Source organism: Taudactylus pleione, unplaced genomic scaffold (genome assembly GCF_031769625.1).
Source record: "Taudactylus pleione unplaced genomic scaffold, aTauple2 ptg000080l, whole genome shotgun sequence".
In the NCBI taxonomy this organism is placed as follows: domain Eukaryota; kingdom Metazoa; phylum Chordata; class Amphibia; order Anura; family Myobatrachidae; genus Taudactylus; species Taudactylus pleione.
Genome location: NW_028284482.1, coordinates 10,528,352 through 10,549,538, shown reverse-complemented (window position 1 = coordinate 10,549,538; position 21,187 = coordinate 10,528,352). Strand labels below are relative to the sequence as shown.

Sequence of the window (21,187 nt, the reverse complement as noted above, 5' to 3'; positions counted from 1 at the left end):
AGTGTTACCCCCTTCTCCCTATAACCAGCCTAGTGCTGGTTATCGGAAGAAAAGGTGAACCCCACACAGATTTTTTTTCCTGTATTCCAATACCAGACCATGCTCAGAGGTTTGGGGTTTTTACTAATTTAGGGAAAGACCCCAATTGTCAAATTTGTTGACCAACGCTATTTAACCCTTGAAAAACTACAGGTAATTATTCAAAATTAAGAAATCTGGTGCATGTGTCCACATTATTGCCCTATTTATGCCCAAATCCTTGCTGGTCAAGGCAAATGGCAAGTGGGTAATATGTACTAGACCACCCTCTGTGGGTTTCAAGTGTAACATTTGATGACCGAAGCTAGTTAACCCCTGCACAACTACAGCTTCTTATTCAAAATGAGATAATCTAGTGCCTGTGCCCGTTTTACTGCCCTATTCATGCCAAAATCCTTGTTGGTCAAGGCAAATGACAAGTGGGTCATATGTACCAGACCACCCTCTGTGGGTTTGAAGTGTAACATTTGATGACCGAAGCTAGTTAACCCCTGCACAACTACAGCTACTTATTCAAAATTACAAATTATGGAGCCTGTGCCCGTTTACTGCCCTATTCATGCCAAAATCCTTGTTGGGCAAGGGAAATGGCAGTGGGTCATATGTATGTGACCACCCTCTGTGGGTTTCAAGTGTAACATTTGATGACCGAAGCTAGTTAACCCCTGCACAACTACAGCTACTTATTCAAAATTACAAATTATGGAGCCTGTGCCCGCTTTACTGTCCTATTCATGCCAAAATCCTTGTTGGTCAAGGCAAATGACAAGTGGGTCATATGTACCAGACCACCCTCTGTGGGTTTCAAGTGTAACATTTGATGACCGAAGCTAGTTAAACCCTGCACAACTACAGCTTCTTATTCAAAATGACAAATTATGGAGCCTGTGCCCGCTTTACTGCCCTATTCATGCCAAAATCCTTGTTGGTCAAGGCAAATGACAAGTGGGTCATATGTACCAGACCACCCTCTGTGGGTTTCAAGTGTAACATTTGATGACCGCAGCTAGTTAACCCCTGCACAACTACAGCTTCTTATTCAAAATGACAAAATATGGTTCCTGTGCCCGCTTTACTGCCCTATTCATGCCAAAATCCTTGTTGGTCAAGGCAAATCACAAGTAGGTCATATGTACCAGAACACCCTCTGTGGGTTTCAAGTGTAACATTTGATGACCGAAGCTAGTTAACCCCTGCACAACTACAGCTTCTTATTCAAATGACAAAATATGGTGCCTGTGCCCGCTTTACTGCCCTATTCATGCCAAAATCCTTTGTTGGTCAAGGGAAATGACAAGTGGGTCATATGTATGTGACCACCCTCTGTGGGTTTCAAGTGTAACATTTGATGACCGAAGCTAGTTAACCCCTGCACAACTACAGCTTCTTATTCAAAATGAGATAATCTGGTGCCTGTGCCCACTTTACTGCCCTATTCATGCCAAAATCCTTGTTGGTCAAGGCAACTGAGAAGTGGGTCATATGTACCTGACAACCCTCTGTGGGTTTCAAGTGTAACATTTGATGACCGAAGCTAGTTAACCCCTGCACAACTACAGCTTCTTATTCAAAATGACAAAATGTGGTGCCTGTGCCCACTTTACTGCCGTATTCATGCCAAAATTCTTATTGTGCCAGGAAAATAATAATTGTAAACTGTGTCAGGGACTCAATGCTTTGTTTACATAGTGTTAGTTTATTGATCTAACTTTATTTAAATGTTTTAATGTAACATTTTCTGAATAAGAAGCTGGAGCTTGAATAAGAAGTGAATAAAAAATGAATAAGAAGTGAATAAGAAATGAATAAGAAGCTGGCCGAATAAGAAGCCAACTTCAGCCTCGTAATATACTCAGCCTTCCTGAGAGGTCGCCTGACACAGAGGATAGGAGCTGAGGATCGCAGCCTGCATGACCAGAAACTACAGCAGCCAGGACTGTCTTCCACTGCAGCAGCAGAGTCCAGTAGCTTAGGCCCCGCCCCCCTCCTCCGTGGCTGGGCTACAAGTGCTACTCCCTCTCATAAGCGGAAAGCACTTGCTATGCTCCGTCGGAGCTGCCTGTGAGTTGCGCACTCCCTGTAAGGGAGCCTTCCTCAGTAAGCCCTGCAAGATGGTGCCGCCATCTGGGACAGCGCTGCCGCCCGGCACCCTCTAAAAGAGTGAGAGCTCGCACTGTTCCCTGGTCCAGGCGGTCTCTCATAGAGACCAAAGTGCTCTGTGGGGGTCCCCGCCGTCGCGCCCCCCTCCCCGCAACTGCCCACTGGAAAGCTGTGTAACAGCTCCCGCAGCCGCGAGCACTCTCCCTGTGCGCTGCTATAAGCTATAAGCAGCGCACACAGCACCTAACTATAAAAAAAAAAAAAAAAATAAAAGTAAAAAGTCTATGCTACAGCTCGCAAGTGGTTCGATGTTCCCCATGGGTCGTGCACATGTGCGAGACCCAGACTGCGACAGCCAAGCTGTCGCTCCGGGTCTCGCACCAAAGGGGGCGTGCTGTCGATGGTGACTGACAGCACGCCCCCTTTGGTGGGCGTGCCGGGGGCGTGACTGCCAGACGGAGGCGTTCCCATGGGAACGCCTACCATCTGAAGCCGGCCCCACTGACATCACTAGTGATGTCAGTGGGAGTGATTTTGGCTCTGATAGAGCCAAAATCACTCCAGGGCTTGTGGCTGGGAAACCCTACCCCAGGGTTTCCGTCGCAAGTCCGATGGTCGCGATGGTCAAGACCATCGCGACCATCTTTTTGGACGCTCGTATATGCTGTGGGTGGTGACCCACAGCTATACAAGCGTCCAGGAGGACGCTCCATTTTAATGGAGGAGGGCCCTGATTCAGAGCGAGCCCTCTGGTCAGAGCGTCCGGCTCTGAATCAGGGCCCTAGTCCTCAGGCACTTAACGAAGACTGGGTTTATGGGATTGCAGGGGGGAGGAGCTAGGATTAAAGCTACAGTGTCATTAAATTCCTGCTCCAACCCAACCGACAATCCCATGGTCCAGTGTTCCCCAGCCTTGCTGCAAGAGAAAAATAAACAAAAAAAGTGTTGGGTGTCTAACGCCTTTTAGTGGCAAAATAAAAGGGACACAAAGCTTTGTGCCTCTCCTCAAAAAACATTGTTACTATCAGCACTAGACTTTCATTGCCAGTGTGGTGGCACTATGATAGGAACAACCACAGTGCGATGTTATTATGTTCCATAATGTTATTATGTGCCATATAGGGACAAATAGCCTTAGAGACTGTAGCTTCTAGGGGGATTATGCAAATAAGAAAATGTGTCCCTTTTCCTATGAAAACCCCCTTTGCTGAAAGCACTAGAACTATTCCCAACAATTCTAGCCAGTAGGTCTTGGGTTAATATGTGTAAGAGTTTTAAAAAACATAATTTGCTTCTGGTGCATTGCAGGGCATGCACGCACTTGAGGAATCACACATGCCAGATGCTGGGACCTGTAGAATTCCAAGAAGAAATTATGTAAAAAAAAAAAGCCAACACTGACACAGATTTAAAAAAAAACAAACCATATAATGCATTTCTATTTATACATAGGGATTTTTCATGTTCTGAGTGGAATTCCCACTGTACAGCCATGACCAAAAGTTTTGAGAATGACACAAGTATGGGTTATCACAAAGTTTGCTGCTTCAGGGTTTTTAGACCTTTTTGTCAGATGTTACTATGGTATACTGAAGTAAAATAACAAGCAAAGGCTTTTATTGACAATTACAGAGTCAATATTTGCAGTGTTGACCCTTCTTTTTCAAGACTTCTGCTATTTGCCCTGGCATGCTGTCAATCAACTTCTGGGCCACATACTGACTGATGGCTGCCCATTCTTGCCTAATCAATGCTTGGAGTTTGCCAGAATTTGTGGGTTTTTGTTTGTATACCTGCCTCTTGAGGATTGACCACAAGTTCTCTATGGGATTAAAGTCTGGGGAGTTTCCTGGCCATGGACCCAAAATTTCGATGTTTTGTTCCCCGAGCCACTTAGTTATCACTTTTGCCTTATGGAAGGTGCTCCATCATGCTGGAAAAGGTATTGTTTGTCACCAAACTGTTCTTGGATGGTTGGGAGAAGTTGCTCTTGGAGGAAGTTTTGGTACCATTCTTTATTCATGGCTGTTTTCTTAGGCAAAATTGTGAGTGATCCCACTCCCTTAGCTGAGAAGCAACCCCACACATGAATGGTCTCCGGATGCTTTACTATTTGCATGACACAGGACTGATGGTAGCGCTCACCTTTCCGTCTCCGGACAAGCATTTTTCCAGATGCCCCAAACAATCTGAAAGGGGATTCATCAGAGAAAATAACTTTCACCCAGTCCTCAGCAGTCCAATCCCTGTACCTTTTGCAGAATATCAGTCTGGTCCCAGATGTTTTTCCTGGAGAGAAGTGGCTTCTTGACACCAGGCCATCCTCCAAAAGTCTTCGCCTCACTGTGCGTGAAGATGCACTCACACCTGCCTGCTGCCATTCCTGAGCAAGCTCTGCACTGGTGGTGCCCCAATCCCACATCTGAATCAGGAGACAGTCCTGGCGCGTTCTTGGGCTCCCTGAAGCTGCCTTCACAACTATTGAACCTCACTCCTTGAAGTTCTTGATGATCTGATAAATGGTTGATTTAGGTGCAATCTTACTAGCAGCAATATCCTTGCCTGTGAAGCCCTTTTTGTGTAAAGCAATGATGACTGCACGTGTTTCCTTGCAGGTAACCATTGTTAACAGAGGAAGAATAATGATTTCAAGCTCGACCCTCCTTTTAAAGCTTCCAGTCTGTTATTCTAAAGGCCCCCATACATCAGAGATGGATTGCCGTGATCCGATCGGAAAATACATCGATGTTCCGCGATTCCTCGCAGGATCGGTGAAATTCTACATTTAAATTTCACCGATCTGCCAATAGCGATAATTTTTTGATCAAGTCAGTGATCGGCAAATCTGTGAAATCCAACATATTGGATTCACCGATGCGCTGACCCGGCATCTCTGGATCGCCGCATCATGGCGAAACGTCACTGATGTATGGGCCCTTAACTCAATCAGCATGACAGAGTGATCTCCAACCTTGTCCTCATCAACACTCTCACCTGTGTTAACAAGAGAATCACTGACATGATTTTCAGCTGGTCCTTTTGTGGCGGGGCTGAAATGCAGTGGAAATGTTGTTTTTGGGTTTAAGGGCCTGATTCAGAACTGCTCGCTAGATGCGTTTGCACGCAGTCGTCAGCTGCCAAAGTATGCAAATCCCGCGTTCACATGGCAACACATTAGCATGCCCACTATGTCTTGCTGTGCAATCGCGGTGTGTATTTAGACGCTCACCAGCCTGTCATAAGATGCCCACTTTTCCTTAGTAATACATGTCATCTCCAGGAAGTGTATTCAACAATCGGTAACATCGAGTAACATCAGACCCATACGCAGCACTTGTGGCACGACCATACCCTACCCCAAGCACTGCGTGTGCTGCAGTGTGTAATTCAGCCATATGGCGTGTATTATGACGCTGTGTCTTAATTATGCACGCCCCTGAAACAGCATTAAGATGCACAGACACGCCTGCGTTCGCACCACCACACCCCCCATTTCCATCGACCAACCCGTCACCACCCACAAACGGCTCATCCTGTCACTCACTCATTCTAGCGAGGCATCTATGTACAGGGTGCGAACGCTTCCCGATCACATGGACTAGTTTGCGCACGCACACTGCGTCTTGTATGCATGCGCACATTGCAAACATCGGGAGGCTCGTGTGAATGCAGCCTAGCGAACGGGTCTGAATCAGGCCCTAAGTTCATTGTCATGGCAAAGAGGGACTTTGCAATTAATCTGATCACTCTTCATGACATTCTGGAGTATATGCAAATTGCCATCATAAAAACTGAAGCAGCAGACTTTGTGAAAACCAATACTTGTGTCATTCTCAAAACTTTTGGCCATGTCTGCAGAACAATACAGAGCTATTCTGATAGTGTATGATACACACTACACACCTAATTGTCTTGTTAAGGAAAATATGCATATTACACAAGTTGCATAATTATTAATGCAATTCATGACTAATTTTTGGCTTACTTGCGCTTCAAGTCAGCATAGGTCCCTAAGTGCCAGGGCCGGATTTACCATTATCCAACCTAGGCACCCGCCTAGGGCCCGTCGGGTTTCAAGGGGCCCGTTGCCGGGCCCCCCTACCACTCGAAATCCGGCCCTGGAGTGAACCTTTGTTTGAAGTTGAACTGCTGCTGCTGGCACACAAAGTAGCAGCAGCATCAGCATCATGGTCCAGGGCCCTGTCCCTAGCTAGCCCCTTCTAACCAATCCCCAAGCAGCCTACACTGCTGCAGCCAGCCCTCCCCCACAGTGTGACAAGCAGCCTCCCCCCTGCAGCATAGCGAGCAGCCTTCCGCCCCCCCCTCCGAAGTATAGGAGGCAGCCTTCCACCCTCCGCACTGCCGCCTTCCCCCGCCCCCCCCCCTCCATAGCATAGGACGCAGCCTTCCCCCCTCCACACTGCCGCCTTACGCCGCCCCCCCCGCAACATAGCGAGCAGCCTTCCCCTCCCACGCAGTATAGGAAGCAGCTGTTCCCCCTCTGCACTGCAGCCTTCAACCACCCCCCCTCCCCCCGCAGTATAGCAAGCAGCCTCTCCCCCCCTCCGCAGTATAGCAGGCAGCCTTCTGCCACGTCCCCCCCCCGCAGCATAGCAAGCAGCTTTCCCCTCCTCCGCAGTATGGAATGCAGCCTTCCGCCGCTCCTCCCTACAGTGTAACAGACTGGGTAAGTTTAACTGACATTTTTTTTGTAGGGTGGCCAAATCTAGGGAGATGTAGCCAAGCCCCTAAAAACTTCTACCCAGCGCTGTGGGTGCACAGGGGGACATTTGTCCCCCTCAGCAGTGCAGGTGGTGACAGCCTGTCCTGTTACCCATCCAGATGTGATCCACAATGTGGCGGGACACGAGCAGGGAGCTTGGATCTGGATGATATAATGACTATCATCCGGATCCAGGCTCCCTGCTCGTGTTACACCTATAAACTGCTCACCCTGACGCTGCTGGACACATGAGTCCCTCCTCTTGCTGCCCACATCTTAATGGCGCCCATGTCTGGTGCGCATCGGCTCCTCGTCACTGCACTCTCTCCAGCTCCACCAGCTCCTGCCGACACGTCCCAGCTCCTGTAAGCCCGGGGATCTGCATTTGCACCGCGGCACTGATTGATGCAGCAGCAGCTTTAGCAGGCCAGCGCATCCTGCCTGCAAGCTGCTGCTTTGAAATTGTTGCACACCCCCTTCCTCTCTATCCACCAATGAGAACCCCCATTTCTCCCGTCTGCCTCTGTTTGACCCCCCATTCCTCCCGTCTACCTCTGTTTGCCCCCCATCTGTGTCATATTTGATGTTTTCGCCTTGCTCTCGTGTGTATTTGATTACAGCAATAATTGAATATATTACAGTAGTGTCACTGGAGCACGTTAAACATATATATATATATATATATATATGTATATATATATATATATATATATTGTGATAGGATCACTGGTAAAGTGGTCTGTGGCAGGGACATTTATCCCAGATTCCTGTCCTATGTGTTTAAAATCCCCAGGAGAAAGTCTGCAGTGTAGCAGGCTTGAGTTTCGGCTTTGTGAAAAGCCGGTTTGGGACCTGGGGGTTGTGGGTGAGAGGAGAGGGAGGGCTCCACCCACGGCCACTCCAGGTTTTGGTTCTCTTAGCGTGGTAACAGGCTTGTTAGGTTTTCCACCTGAGAGTGGCCAATATAAGCCTAGTTTGTTTAGGGCTGATTGTCTCACCTGGGAGAGCAGACAGGGAGTTTGCTCAGAGACACTTGGAAAACCTATCTGTGAGTACTGTGCTGTGCTTTGTTGCTGGCGAGGGCATTAGGCCCTGCCAGGTTCTGGTAGTGAGGGAACTACCTGTGAAGTTAGTGCCCCGACAGGGCTAGGATTTACGTTTATGTTTTCTTTGTGTTATTTCTGACATTGTACAATAAAGACTGGCGCCGACCAGCTTGTACTTGCATCCAGACTGGTGTGCTACTTCCCTGCTGCTGTGTGTGTGTGTAAGGAAGGAGTCCTCTACCCAGGAGAGGGACCCCCTAACCTAACTGTGTCACAATCTGGTGGAGAATGCGGGCACCCACACACACTGAACTTGCAGCAAGAGGAAAACTTTCCATTTAAAAATTAAAGGGACAGACACCCAATTTGTGAGTGTGGAAATAACACTGTGTCCTTGGAGTCCCATAGAGGAGGCGTCAGCCTATGCTCAGAGAGGCAAGGTTCAGCTTCCAACCTACACCCCAGGACAAAATGGAGGACATTATTAAGGCCTTGCTCCAAGCTACAGCAGCTCAGCAGGAATCTACCAGGGCTCAGCAGGAAGCCACAGCAGCTCAACAGGAGACTAACAAACTTCAGCAGGAAACCGCCAGGCAACAACAGGTTGCCATCGAGGAAACCCGCCAGGCCTTAGCGGAAAACAGCCAGGCCATAAAAGAGGTGGTACAGCACCTGGTCGCCCGGCCCAGAGATGTTAATACTGGTCCTCCCACCACCACTCACTCCGTACGAGCCAGTCACTTCCTCCAAAAGATGACTTCGGGCAATGATGTGGAGGCCTATCTCGCCGCATTTGAAAGAACGGCCGAAAGGGAGAGTTGGCCCCAGGAGCAGTGGCCAAGTCTGGTGGCACCTTTTTTGTCTGGGGAGCCACAAAAAGCATATTTCGACTTATGCCTGGCTGATGCCAAGGACTATAAAAAACTAAAACAGGAGATCCTAACTCGCTTGGGAGTCACCACCTTTGTTCGTGCCCAACGGGTCCACCGCTGGGAGTTCCATATGGACAAGCCTCCACGTTCACAGATGCATGACCTCGTCCATCTGTCCTCAAAATGGCTACAGCCCGAGACGCTGACGGGACCACAGATCGTGGAAAGGGTCGTGATGGACCGGTACCTGCGATCATTACCCGCGACTCTGCGCAAGTGGGTGAGCCATGCAGACCCTAAGTCCGCGGACCAGTTGGTCGAGGTAGTGGAGAGGTACGTGGCGGCTGAGGAGCTGAGGAGTATGCCCCACCAAGCCCCGATGGCGCACCGGCGAACTCCCACAGACACTGGTAAGACTGTTCCAGGGGAGAAGGGTGCTTGGCGGTGGGATGTACCTAAGACTGAGGGTGTAGAACCTGGAGACAGGCCTGCCAGGCCAGGAAGGTTCTTGCCCCATAAACGACTAGACATTAATATGATTCAGTGTTTCCGGTGTGGTGACTTCGGCCATATTTCCGCTAATTATTCACTTACAACTGAACCTATGCAATGTGATACTGCTCATGTCTACCGCAGGGGGTCTTTCTTTGCACAGACAGCCTGTACGGCTGACCGGCAGGCTGAGACTGATAAGCACATGTGTGTACTCACTGTAGATGGCAACCGAGTAGAGGCACTGTTAGACTCTGGTAGCTTGGTGACACTTATAAAAGCTGAGCTGGTGAACCCCTTGAGGCATAAGGGGAAAACTGTTGATGTGACCTGCATACATGGGGATAATTGATATTATGTTACTGCCGAGGTGAACATCGAGACACCATGTGGCTCTGCTATAGCTTCTGTGGGTTTGGTGCCTGGTCTGATGTACGATGCAATATTGGGGAGAGACTTTGCTCACTTCTGGAAATTGTGGGAAAGCCGTTTTGTTCCAGAAGTGAACAACCCCTGTCCACTTGAGAAGGTTGTCGATATAGTGGAGGAGGGAGTTTCTTCTGAGTCAGAGTTATTCCTTTTTCCTACTATGGTTGGCGAACTAGAGAATGCGGAGCGTGACGGTGGCCCGCCAACTGATGTGCCTCCCATTGAGGTGGGAAGTGTTGTTGGGCCAGTGGATCATCTGCCTGGTTTAGAGGTCAGAAGAGAGGTCTTTGCCGGGGAGCAGTTGAATGACCCTACTTTGGTAAAAGCCAGGGTGAATGTAAAAGTAGTTGATGGTAAACCCATAGACCCTGATAGTCCTTTGTCCTATCCCCACATGGCAATGTGTCAGGATTGGTTATATCAGGTGACTAAGAAGGGGGAAGATGTTGTGGAACAACTAATAGTTCCCAAAGCCTACAGAAGAACAGTGTTGGATCTGGCCCATGGTCGTATAACGGCAGGTCATCTAGGGGTAGAGAAAACCACTGAGCGAATAATGCAGAGGTTTTTCTGGCCCGGGCTTCATAAAGAGGTATCTGACTTTTGCGCATCCTGCCCTGAGTGTCAGTATCATGCTCCCAGGCCACATTTTAAGGGTCCACTAGTTCCATTGCCTATTATAGAGGTGCCGATAGTGAGAGAGCACCTGAAACAGGCTCAACAGGCACAGCAGAGGGTATACAACCGCAATGCTCGGTTACGCAGCTTTGCTCCTGGGGACAGAGTGTTAGTGTTGGTTCCCACTGTGGAAAATAAACTTTTGGCTAAATGGCAAGGGCCCTTTGAAATCTTAGAAAGAGTGGGACAGGTCAATTACAAAGTTTACCAGCCGGGGAAAAGAAAGCCGTAACAGATATACCATATAAATCTGTTAAAGCCCTGGAAAGATAGAACGGTACTGTCGGCCGTCCGAGCCCCTCCAGTAAGTCCAGGGCCCTTAGTTCCCGAAGTGACAGTGGCAAAAACCCTGTCGGCAATTCAACAACGAGAGGTCAAGGAGTTTCTGGTTAGAAATAAGGTGCTGTTCTCTGACGTACCTGGGAAAACCTCGGTCGTTAAACATGACATCATCACTGACCCAGGGGTTAAAGTTAATCTAAAGCCCTATAGGTTACCAGAAGCACCAAGAGCATCGGTGTCGAAAGAAATTAAAAATATGCTAGAGTTAGGGGTTATTGAAGTATCACATAGTGAATGGTCAAGTCCCATTGTGTTGATTCCAGAGCCCGACGGGAGTGTGCGTTTCTGCAATGACTTCCGAAAGTTAAACAGTGTTTCAAAATTCGATGCCTACCCTGTGCCACAGTGGAGAAGGAGGCGTTGGCCATAAAGTGGGCGTTAGAGGCTCTCAGGTACTACTTGGTTGGTAGAAAGTTCAAATTGATCACTGACCATGCCCCTTTGAAGTGGATGTCCGAAAATAAGGACAGTAATGCGAGAATTACGAGATGGTTCTTGGCGTTACAAACTTTTAAATTTTCAGTGGAACACAGGCGTCTGTTGTTTAAAGCAGACGCGTTGTCACGCGTTCATTGTTTGGGGGCTTCAGTTGTTCCGCCCCATAGGTCGAAACAAAGGGGGGGGATATGTGATAGGATCACTGGTAAAGTGGTCTGTGGCAGGGACGTTTATCCCAGATTCCTGTCCTATGTGTTTAAAATCCCCAGGAGAAAGTCTGCAGTGTAGCAGGCTTGAGTTTCGGCTTTGTGAAAAGCCGGTTTGGGACCTGGGGGTTGTGGGTGAGTGGAGAGGGAGGGCTCCACCCACGGCCACTCCAGGTTTTGGTTCTCTTAGCCTGGTAACAGGCTTGTTAGGTTTTCCACCTGAGAGTGGCCAATATAAGCCTAGTTTGTTTAGGGCTGATTGTCTCACCTGGGAGAGCAGACAGGGAGTTTGCTCAGAGACACTTGGAAAACCTATCTGTGAGTACTGTGCTGTGCTTTGTTGCTGGCGAGGGCATTAGGCCCTGCCAGGTTCTGGTAGTGAGGGAACTACCTGTGAAGTTAGTGCCCCGACAGGGCTAGGATTTACGTTTATGTTTTCTGTGTGTTACTTCTGTCATTGTACAATAAAGACTGGCGCCGACCAGCTTGTACTTGCATCCAAACTGGTGTGCTGCTTCCCTGCTGCTGTGTGTGTGTGTAAGGAAGGAGTCCTCTACCCAGGAGAGGGACCCCCTAACCTAACTGTGTCACAAAATATATATATATATATATATATGGTGTGTGTATATAATTTGATGTGTGTTTCTTGCTCCAGCGACACCTAGTGTAATATATGCACAGGATTGTTTGAGGGTGGGGGGCCCCAAACTGTTAAATTGCCTAGGGCCCCATGTGGTCTAAATCCGGCTCTGCTGAGTGCGCTTTATACTGTAAATTACCTCATGTGTGCAGTATGATCAAATGAGATATATTATCTTTGTCACTAGGCATGTCCTAACAATTATATCCTTTACTAAGGTGGTATTGCAAAAAATATCTTTGATTACTACAGCAGACAGGATGATTAAGAAAATATGTCTTACACAGCGGTACTGTATATAAATGTGTTCATTCATGTATTTGTAGTCTTTAATATGTTATAGTCACTTAAATCTCTATAATATTTTTGCAGGCTTATTGAAACAGTTATTGAGTTTTGACCAGTTTGTTTCTGTAATAATGAATGCAGAAATATGGCTGGAAGATTCAGAAAACACTCCCACATTACAAGCACAGAATCCTCTGCCTTTTGTGTTGAAAAAGGTAGTATGTTACTATAAGTATACTAAAATGTAAAAAAGCCCAAAACATAAATTACATAGCAGATAACTCTTGTTACAGATATTACTATCGAGAGAAGAAGTTTTACAGATTGCTAGTGCACAATGTATTGCAGCAGTTCTTGTGCATTCTCCAGCTAAATATGCTCCATCATTTATACTTGCTGATATCCCAGGTGATGTATCAATTTGCTACACGTCAGAAATATTGTGTAAAATCAGAGTCTGTTAAAAAGTAAAAAAAAAAAGCCTTATATATCTTGGTTCAAATTCAGAACATGGGACAGGGAATGCAGGGAGAGAAGACACCAGGGACAGGCAGCGGTAATTACTGGGGACACGCAGGTTAGCGAAGGAAGGTGAGACACCGGGGGAGAGGATAGAGGCAGAGGCTGCGAGCAGGGACAGGCGAAACGGGGCAGAGACTGCGGGCTGGGAAAGGGGAGTAATGGGAAACAGGCTGGGAGCGGAGACAGCGTAGATAAAGGGGAAAAGCATCCGAAAAGTTGACTCCGCAGAAAAAGCATCTTTTTGGAAGTGATACTTTAATTAATGAGGCATGATGAATGCCTCTAAATAGTTCTTTGAACTCGCAGTGAGTTCAAAAAATAATAATTGCGATTGATAATTATGTAGTGCTAAATAGACCCCTTAAACTGCTACTTTTTACTATTGTGATGCTTTAGTAAACTGTTATTTACTACTTGGACACTTTTTTTGTATCTTCTCATTTCTTCCTAATGTAACACTTTAAGGGGTATATTTACTAAAGTGAGAGTTTTTAGAAGTGGAGATTTTGCCCATAGCAACTAATGAAGTTCTAGATATTCTCTTGTAGAAGGTGCTATTTAAATGTTAAGTAGCATCTGATTGGTGAATGATGAAACACCCGGGTCCGGTGTAAAGGGTGACAACTCTGGAATAACCTGGGTTGTCCCCCTTGTGTGAAAGCGGTATCCCTGCTTCAACCCGTGCTCGGTGTCCTAGGCTACGAGCCGGGAATTTGTTTGAAAAGGGTATAAATGTCCTCCGTATCTGGAGGATAGATTGTACTTCTATCATGTCTGCTCATTCCTTGCCTGACTGACTCTGGCTGAAGCTGCTGCTGTGTTAATGTGACAGCTGGTAAGCTGAATGGATCCTCCCACACAGTACCCACCGATGCCGCTGAAGAGGACCCAGATAGCAGACATGCTCCCATGGTAATGCCTACAGCCAGCAGTGACACCACCTCCCACACAGTGCCCAGCGTTACCACTGGAGAGGAGACATGTCTGCAGAGGACCCGGATGGCAGACATGCTCCCATGGTAATGCTGACAACCAATGGCAACAACACCTCCCACACAGTACCCATTGCTGCCACTGGAGAAGAGAAATGTCAGTAGAGGACCCGGATGGCAAACATGCTCACATGGTAATGCTAACAGCCAGCGGCGCCACTGCCTCCCACACAGTACCCATTGCTGCCATTGGAGAAGTGAAATGTCAGCAGAAGACCCGGATGGCAGACATGCTTCCATGGTAATGCTAACAGCCAGCGCCGCTGCTCGAGGAGAGATCAGACAATCACTCTTTCAGCTACAGCATGGACCGTGTGGGAGGTGGTGGCTCCGCTGGCTGTTAGCAGTACCATGGGAGCGTGTCTGCCATCCGGGTCCTCTGCAGACATATCTGTTCTCCAGCGACATTGGTGGGTTCTTTAGCTTCTGTGTAAAAAGATGGGAAAAACATTTAGGGGTGGTCTCTCAGTTCAGGCAGTCAGAGAAGGAATGAGCAGACATCATGGAAGTACCCTCATCCTCCAGACACTGAGGACACTAAAAAGTGTTACATTAGGACGGAATGAGAAAATACAAATAAGTGATCCAGTAGAAAGTAACAGTTTAGCATTACATTAGTAAGAAGTAGCCATTTAAGTGTTAAAAAGCATTACATTAGAATGAAGTATCCCTTTAAGTGTTAAAAAGTGTTACAACAATTAGCAGTTTAAGGATAACATTAGTTTACTTAATGTTCTGATCAAGTTCGATGATGTTCTGAAGAAGTTTTGTACTTTAACCGTATATCTTTATGCATGTCAAATACTTAACGCACAACTCACATTTACCTATGCTTAATAGAATACCAGTGGGTAGATATACTAAATGTCTATTTTTGAGAAACGCCAATCATCAGCAGTTTTAACTGAGCAAATGTTTGGGTCACTTGTATTGCAAATGTGTTATTAAGTCTTTATAGCAACTTCAACAAAAATTCACCTACAACATACATATTTTTTAATACAACAGTCTATTCCAGAGCCATAACCAGACTTTTTGGTGCCCTGGGCCAGAAAGAGCATTGCTCATCCCCCCCCTCACCCACATTTTTCAAATAGGGACATAAAAAAGGGGCATGGTCTCATGGGGAAATGACAAATCTGGTATATCCCGTCTGATGATGGAGTACTTTGTGCCACTGTTAACCGGGTGTCGGTGCCAAATACAGTGTGAATCCAGTGGCTGCAGTGACTACACACAATAATTATGCAGTATAACTCACCGGCTCTAGATGTAGGAGAGCACTGGTGAAGCTGCATCTTCAGCAGGATTTGTCCATCAGAACAGCTGTGCACAAGCCTGGAGCTGTCAGTGTAAATTACCAACTAAAGATATAGAAAGAGTGCTACTTTTAGTGCATATGCAGCAAATATCAGCAGTGGGTTCGAGTCCCGGGTATAACAGTACTTTAAATTGTTTGCACTAAAAAAAAGGAGGATGTGACTGAGGGTGCCTGGGGAGGTGGCCACATGGATGGGGAGTCAGCCAGGGAGCAGATAGGGGAGGCCAGGAGATGCCGGGGATCAAAGAAGAGGAAGCCACAATTGAGAATGATTATGAACAGAAAATTGAGTTGTGCCGTCGAACAGCGTCCCCTGCCCTCCGGTGCCATGTGGCGTATTACATGTTGACTACCCTAGTTACGGCCCTGGTCTGTTCCTGTTAATAAACAGTTCCCTAAGCAGCTAATCTTTACCTTAATTTAGATAATTACTAACTGGCATAATAGGCAAGATAACCAGACGTAATAAAAAACATATTTGTAGGAGGGAGATGAAATGCTGAAAAAAGCAATTAATCATATTCCAGAGGCTTTTTAAGCTTTTTTTAATTGAGTAAAGTCTTCATTAGAAAAGAATGACAATAAAAAAGTAGTAAGCAACTGAGGGCCTGATTCCTAGTTTTACAGTATTGTACAGCCGCTGCATCTTTTGTACACAGAGGCTGTGTAATGAGGCACAGCTAATATGCTAATGAATATAAAATAAATAAAATATGTAACATTGCTTTTGCACAATGAGACACAATGTTTAATTTTTTCTTTGCTCTCTCTCTTTAGAATTGTAATGTGGAATACCCCATAGAAAAGTTGTAGGGGATGTATACAAGAAGTTTATCAGACCTCCAGGGCTATGTGAACAATATGAGATTTAAAATGAAAAATATATATTTAGCAATATGTCTGTAGCAGTGTAACTCTGATGAATAGATTATATAATACAGTATACAAGGTAATACACATATTATCAGGCAGCTGAAGTAAGCTTTGAATCCTGAGATTGTCTACCCTAGTTCAGTACTGCTTCCCCGGAGGCATTGTCAATCTAGAGTAGATAATCACAGGATCCACTGGGCACTGGTATAACTTGGCACCGGTTTCGCAAGGTGGTTTGGGCTCTGCTGCAGTTTGCAGCCCTCTGTGTTAGCTCTAGGTGAGGCCAACACAGAGAAGATATAGGATTGCAGATTCAGTCGAGCAGACATATAGAAATGGAACAACTGTACATCAACTGCTAGAATACAACAGTATGCTGGAGGCACAAGGTTTGAGGCACCAGTAGAGTAATATGTATGTGGACAGGAGTAAGGTGCAGGTAGAAGGAGGCAGCTGGGTTGTGTTCCGCAACTAACTGGTACACAGCAAAACTGATATACTGAAAGGTGCACAAGGAGACTGTAGATGCTTGGAATCTAAGGAGCCATCGTATTAGGTTCCACAAGAAAAAACTAAAAATCTGGTAGTGATGTGATCCGCAAGTAATGAAGAATAGTTTTGAATGTATGAGGCACGAGTCACCGGACACACTGCAGAATGGATGGTAGAGACAAGACAAACCAGTAGGATAAAAAACATGCTGCTGCTGAACTTTTTACGGTAGTGGTAGCTGTAGAGTTGTGGGCAGAACAGGTAGTGAACAAACTCATAATATTTCGGTGCGATAACTTGGGAGCCTTTCAGGTAATCAGAGCTAAAACTGTTAAGGCATCTGGTAATGCGGTGCCTGCAAGGTAGTATCAATTTCATTGTCCACCATGTGCCTGGGGAGAGGAACGAGATTGTGGACGCATTATCTAGTTTTCAATGGGATAGGTTCAGAGCGCTCACACGTGGCGCATGTCCCACTTCTATCTCAAATGATCAGTCCAGCATAACAGGACTTGCGCAGTAGGCATTAGCTCTCGGTACACTAAGGTTGTACGAAGCATCTTATAAGTTATAACAATTGGCAAGTATTCCTAGTGGGTAAGGGCGGAGTAAGTGAGAGTTTGCATAATGCGCTGTTAAAATACGTTAATTGTAAAATGTGTCCTTGGCGTGTCTTCTCTGAAACCGAAGGCCTTAAGCTTGGGGAAATTAAGTGCTTTTCAATTTTGCCCTCAAAAAAGAGGTTTTGTAGTATTGACCTCCATATGGGTCGCCCAAAAGCATCCATCCCAGTGAGCATTGATCTGTCGATCTCTGCTCATTTGGAGACAGGTTTTAATAGCCTGCCTAACAAGGGAACCTCAGGTATTGGTGGAACCCTGTCACATGACTGCAGCTTAGTTTAGTTTAGTGTTTTATTATATATGCACGGAGCTCATTTCAAGATGGTGGCCCACATACCATGGACCCGCCTGGGATTTCCGCACTGCTCGGTGCCTTAGAGGGACCTTCTATCACACTGGACTCGATAAGTGTGAACTTGGTGTATCATGTACTAATATATGTACATGATACACCACCATATGATAAAAAACTAATCTGGAACATCTAGCAATGGGGTTGAGGAAAAGAGGTGTGAACAATAAATGATTAATCAGACCAAAATCAAGGCCTGTAGACAGAGTAATCCAAAACTTTTAAGAGTTAAGGCAGGCAGTACAAAATTCTGTTAAAAAAATGGAATAGTGGAGGTCAAGCAATTTATTTGAAAACAATGCAGGAACACATGTAGTCACCAATGTAGCAGGATCTATCACCAGCAGTGAGGATAAACCCTTGCTGCCTTTATAAACCCAGAAGAACCAAGGAAAACACTCTTAATAAGCAACCCAACTGAACTCAGAGTTGTGATCATGTGGCCAATGCAGAATTCAGCACTTTCTAACATAGCGTCCGTGAATTTGATGGATTGGTTATGCATGGTTTCCTTAATGGAATACACTACCTCAGCATAAGATATAGTAGAAACTTTAGTTGTGGGATGGGTTTCCCCAAGTGGTACAATGGAGATAGCAGAGTCCACTGAGGTTAGGGTGTCTTATAGTTTAAGGTTACAGCTTTATCTGTAGGAGTGGGAGGCATAACAAAAGTATCCATAATGGGCCGAGCGCTTTCACTGTACATAAAAAAATAAACTGTCACGATTCGGGCTGTCAGGCTGCCAGGATCGCGACTCTTACCTCGCCGGGCGCTCTGGCGTGGTCCCTCTGACGGTGGAGCGGGGTCCTGGAGAGCGGCGCTGGGCACAGGGGGTCCCCACAGACTAATGGGGCTCATCTGGAAGGAGGTGTGAGCAGGTGAAACTGACAGCGCTATCGCCCTGGAGACTACTGGGCGCGGCCATGTTGGATTTTGGTCAGGTGTCTGATGGGAGCCAATCAGGTCTCAGCTGTCCTGGGAGTGCTTTGCAGCCAATCCTGCACTACCTGAGGGTACTAAAGGGCTGTCAAGAGGTCCTTTAGTTGCCAGTGCAAAGTTTATCACAGCATAGCTGTGAGCTAGTTCCTGTGCTCCCTTGCTCTGTACTTACTGCAGTTCCAGAGTGTCTCAGTGTTACCACCTCATAGCTCTGTACCTCGCCTGCCTCTGCGTTCCAGCTTGCCACCTGTACCCGCTACCCGCTGCGGACCAACCGACCCCGGTCGCTGAGTATAGTCTGCATGCCTTTAGCGGCACCTCGCCCTCCGAGTACCACTCACCTCATGAATCATACTCTGTTAAGACCAGCTGCCTTACATTACCAACAGACAAGCCTCCATTCCGCATCCGACTCCACTCCGGGTCCAAGCCCACGCCATACCGTGACAGTTTGCACTGGCCAAATGGATTCGGCTAGTGGACAGGATCCGAGGGCTGACCTGCTCCAGAGCATCGCCAGCCGCTTGAAGGGTCTAGAGGCTTCACAGAGGCAAATGGCCCAATTTCTACAGGAGATGTCTGCTCGTCAGGATACCTTACAGGCCTCTCTGGTCACAGTGAATATGCCCGTCGCCATGAACCAGCCAGTGGTCCCTGCCATTCCCATACCATCCGCACCATCCCATCTGCACCTCCCGATGCATAATAAATTCGATGGGACTCATAAATTTTGCCGTGGGTTCCTGAACCAATGCGATGTGCATTTCACGCTACAGCCTATGAACTTCCCGTCTCGCATTAAGGATGACCTTGCCACACGGGACCTTCCTACTACCCTAAATGACCTCTGTTCTCTCTACAATAAGGCTATTCTGGACTGGTCTCGCCCAAATTCGCTGAGGGCGGTACAAAGATTCCTGGGGTTCGCGAATTACTACTGGAAATTCATCAAGGGGTTTTCCACCCTTACGGCACCCATTTCCTCGTTAACTCGAAAAGGAGCGACCCCATCACGATGGCCTCCGGAGGCTGAAACCGCCTTTCAAATCCTAAAGCAAGCCTTTATTTCGGCTCCGGTGCTGAGACAACCGGACATTAACAGCCCGTTCTTTCTAGAAGTAGACGCGTCCTCCGAAGCTGTGGGTGCAGTACTCTCTCAGAAATTCTAGGATAACAAATTCCATCCCTGTGGATTTTTCTCGAAGAAATTTTCTCTAGCCGAGAGAAATTCCCTCATTGGGGAGCAAGAATTGTTGGCAATTAAATTGGCCTTTGAGGAATGGCAATATCTCCTCGAAGGGGCCACGTTCCCCATCACCGTTTATACGGATCATTGAAACCTACTGTATATAAATAACATCCAGTGCCTTAGTCCTCGTCTGGCTCGTTGGGCAATTTTCTTTTCCTGTTTCAATTTTACTTTGACTTATCGTCCTGGTTCACTCAACCAAAAGGCGGAAGCTCTCTCCCGTTCCTTCTCCTCTGGAACATCTACTGAACATACTAAAGAAACTCCAGTTCTGGAATCCAAAGTATTCGCCACAACCTGCATCCAACCCCCTCCTGGGAGAATCTTTGTGACCCCGGATCTACAACAAACAACTATTGAATTGGGCTCATGCCTCTTGCTTTTCCGGACACACAGGTATCCGTAAAACCCTGGAATATCTACAACGGTCATATTGGTGGCCCGCCATGAAGTCCTAAATGACGGAATATATTTCCTCATGCCCACAGTGTGCTCAACATAAAATATCCAGGCAGGCTCCAGCCGCCACCCTACTGCCTCTCTCTGTACCGCTTCACCCCTGGACACACCTATCCATGGACTTTGTAACCGACTTGCCTATATCCAACGGGTTCACCACCATCTGGGTAGTGGTGGAACGGTTCTCAAAAATATTACACTATGGCCCTCATTCAGAGCCGTTCGCTATTTGCGGTCGTTCGTTCAAAAACAAGGGGTGGCTATTCAAATGATCCGTTCGCAAATTGCAGTCTGTTCACACCTCTAAGTCTGAACGAGCGAGCAAAACATACGCTCGTTTATTTGGTAAAAACGCCCCCTGGCCGCTCGCACCATATGTCATGTCCGCTATTTATTAGATTAATCGAGTACATCGACCAGCGTATGAACTGCTCGCTATTCTTGTGGTTGGTGTTTGCTACCACAAATTTGCGAGCAGTTCTGGCTATAAAATAACCCAGTGACGTGGTCAATGACGCTGCTGTATTAATTATGCACACCCATAATACGCCCGTTTTGACCTTTAAGCACGCCTGCGTTCGGATCTCCACTCCCCATTTTCAAGCACCTTCCCCTGTTACCACCCACATACGCCTCATTCTGTCACTCAAAATAGCAGGCACTCGCTATATAGCGTACAAACGATTTTTGGCCCGCACTGACTGGTTCGCGCATGCGTACTAAAAACCGTACGCATGCGCAGATGTGCAAACATCGCTCGGAACGAGCGTACTGCCGCTAACGAGCGGCTCTGAATGAGGGCCTATATTCCTCTGAAGAAACTGCCTTCCGCTCAATTATTGGGCGTGAACATCTTCTGACCGAGATTGTCTCAGATCGCGGGGTATAGTTTGTGGCAAAATTCTGGAGGGCCCTCTGTTCCATTTCAAGTTAAATTAAAATTTTCCACGGCCTATCACCCCCAGTCCAATGGTTCTACGGAGAGGGTCAATCAGGACCTGGAGACATTTCTACGGATCCATATGTCCTCATCTCAAGATAACTGGGCGGACACTCTACCCTGGGCAGA

General features: G+C 46.9%; 1 protein-coding gene across 1 annotated transcript in view; it reads left to right on the top strand.

Annotated features, from left to right (window-relative positions):
* MEI1 (meiotic double-stranded break formation protein 1) overlaps window positions 1-21,187 on the top strand; it is a 464,883-nt gene that overhangs the window by 93,894 nt on the left and 349,802 nt on the right. Inside the window, exons 7-8 of the mRNA XM_088468098.1 lie at window positions 12,378-12,508; window positions 12,587-12,701. Coding sequence (XP_088324224.1) covers window positions 12,378-12,508; window positions 12,587-12,701 — 246 coding nt within the window. The remainder of the gene's footprint in view (window positions 1-12,377; window positions 12,509-12,586; window positions 12,702-21,187) is intronic.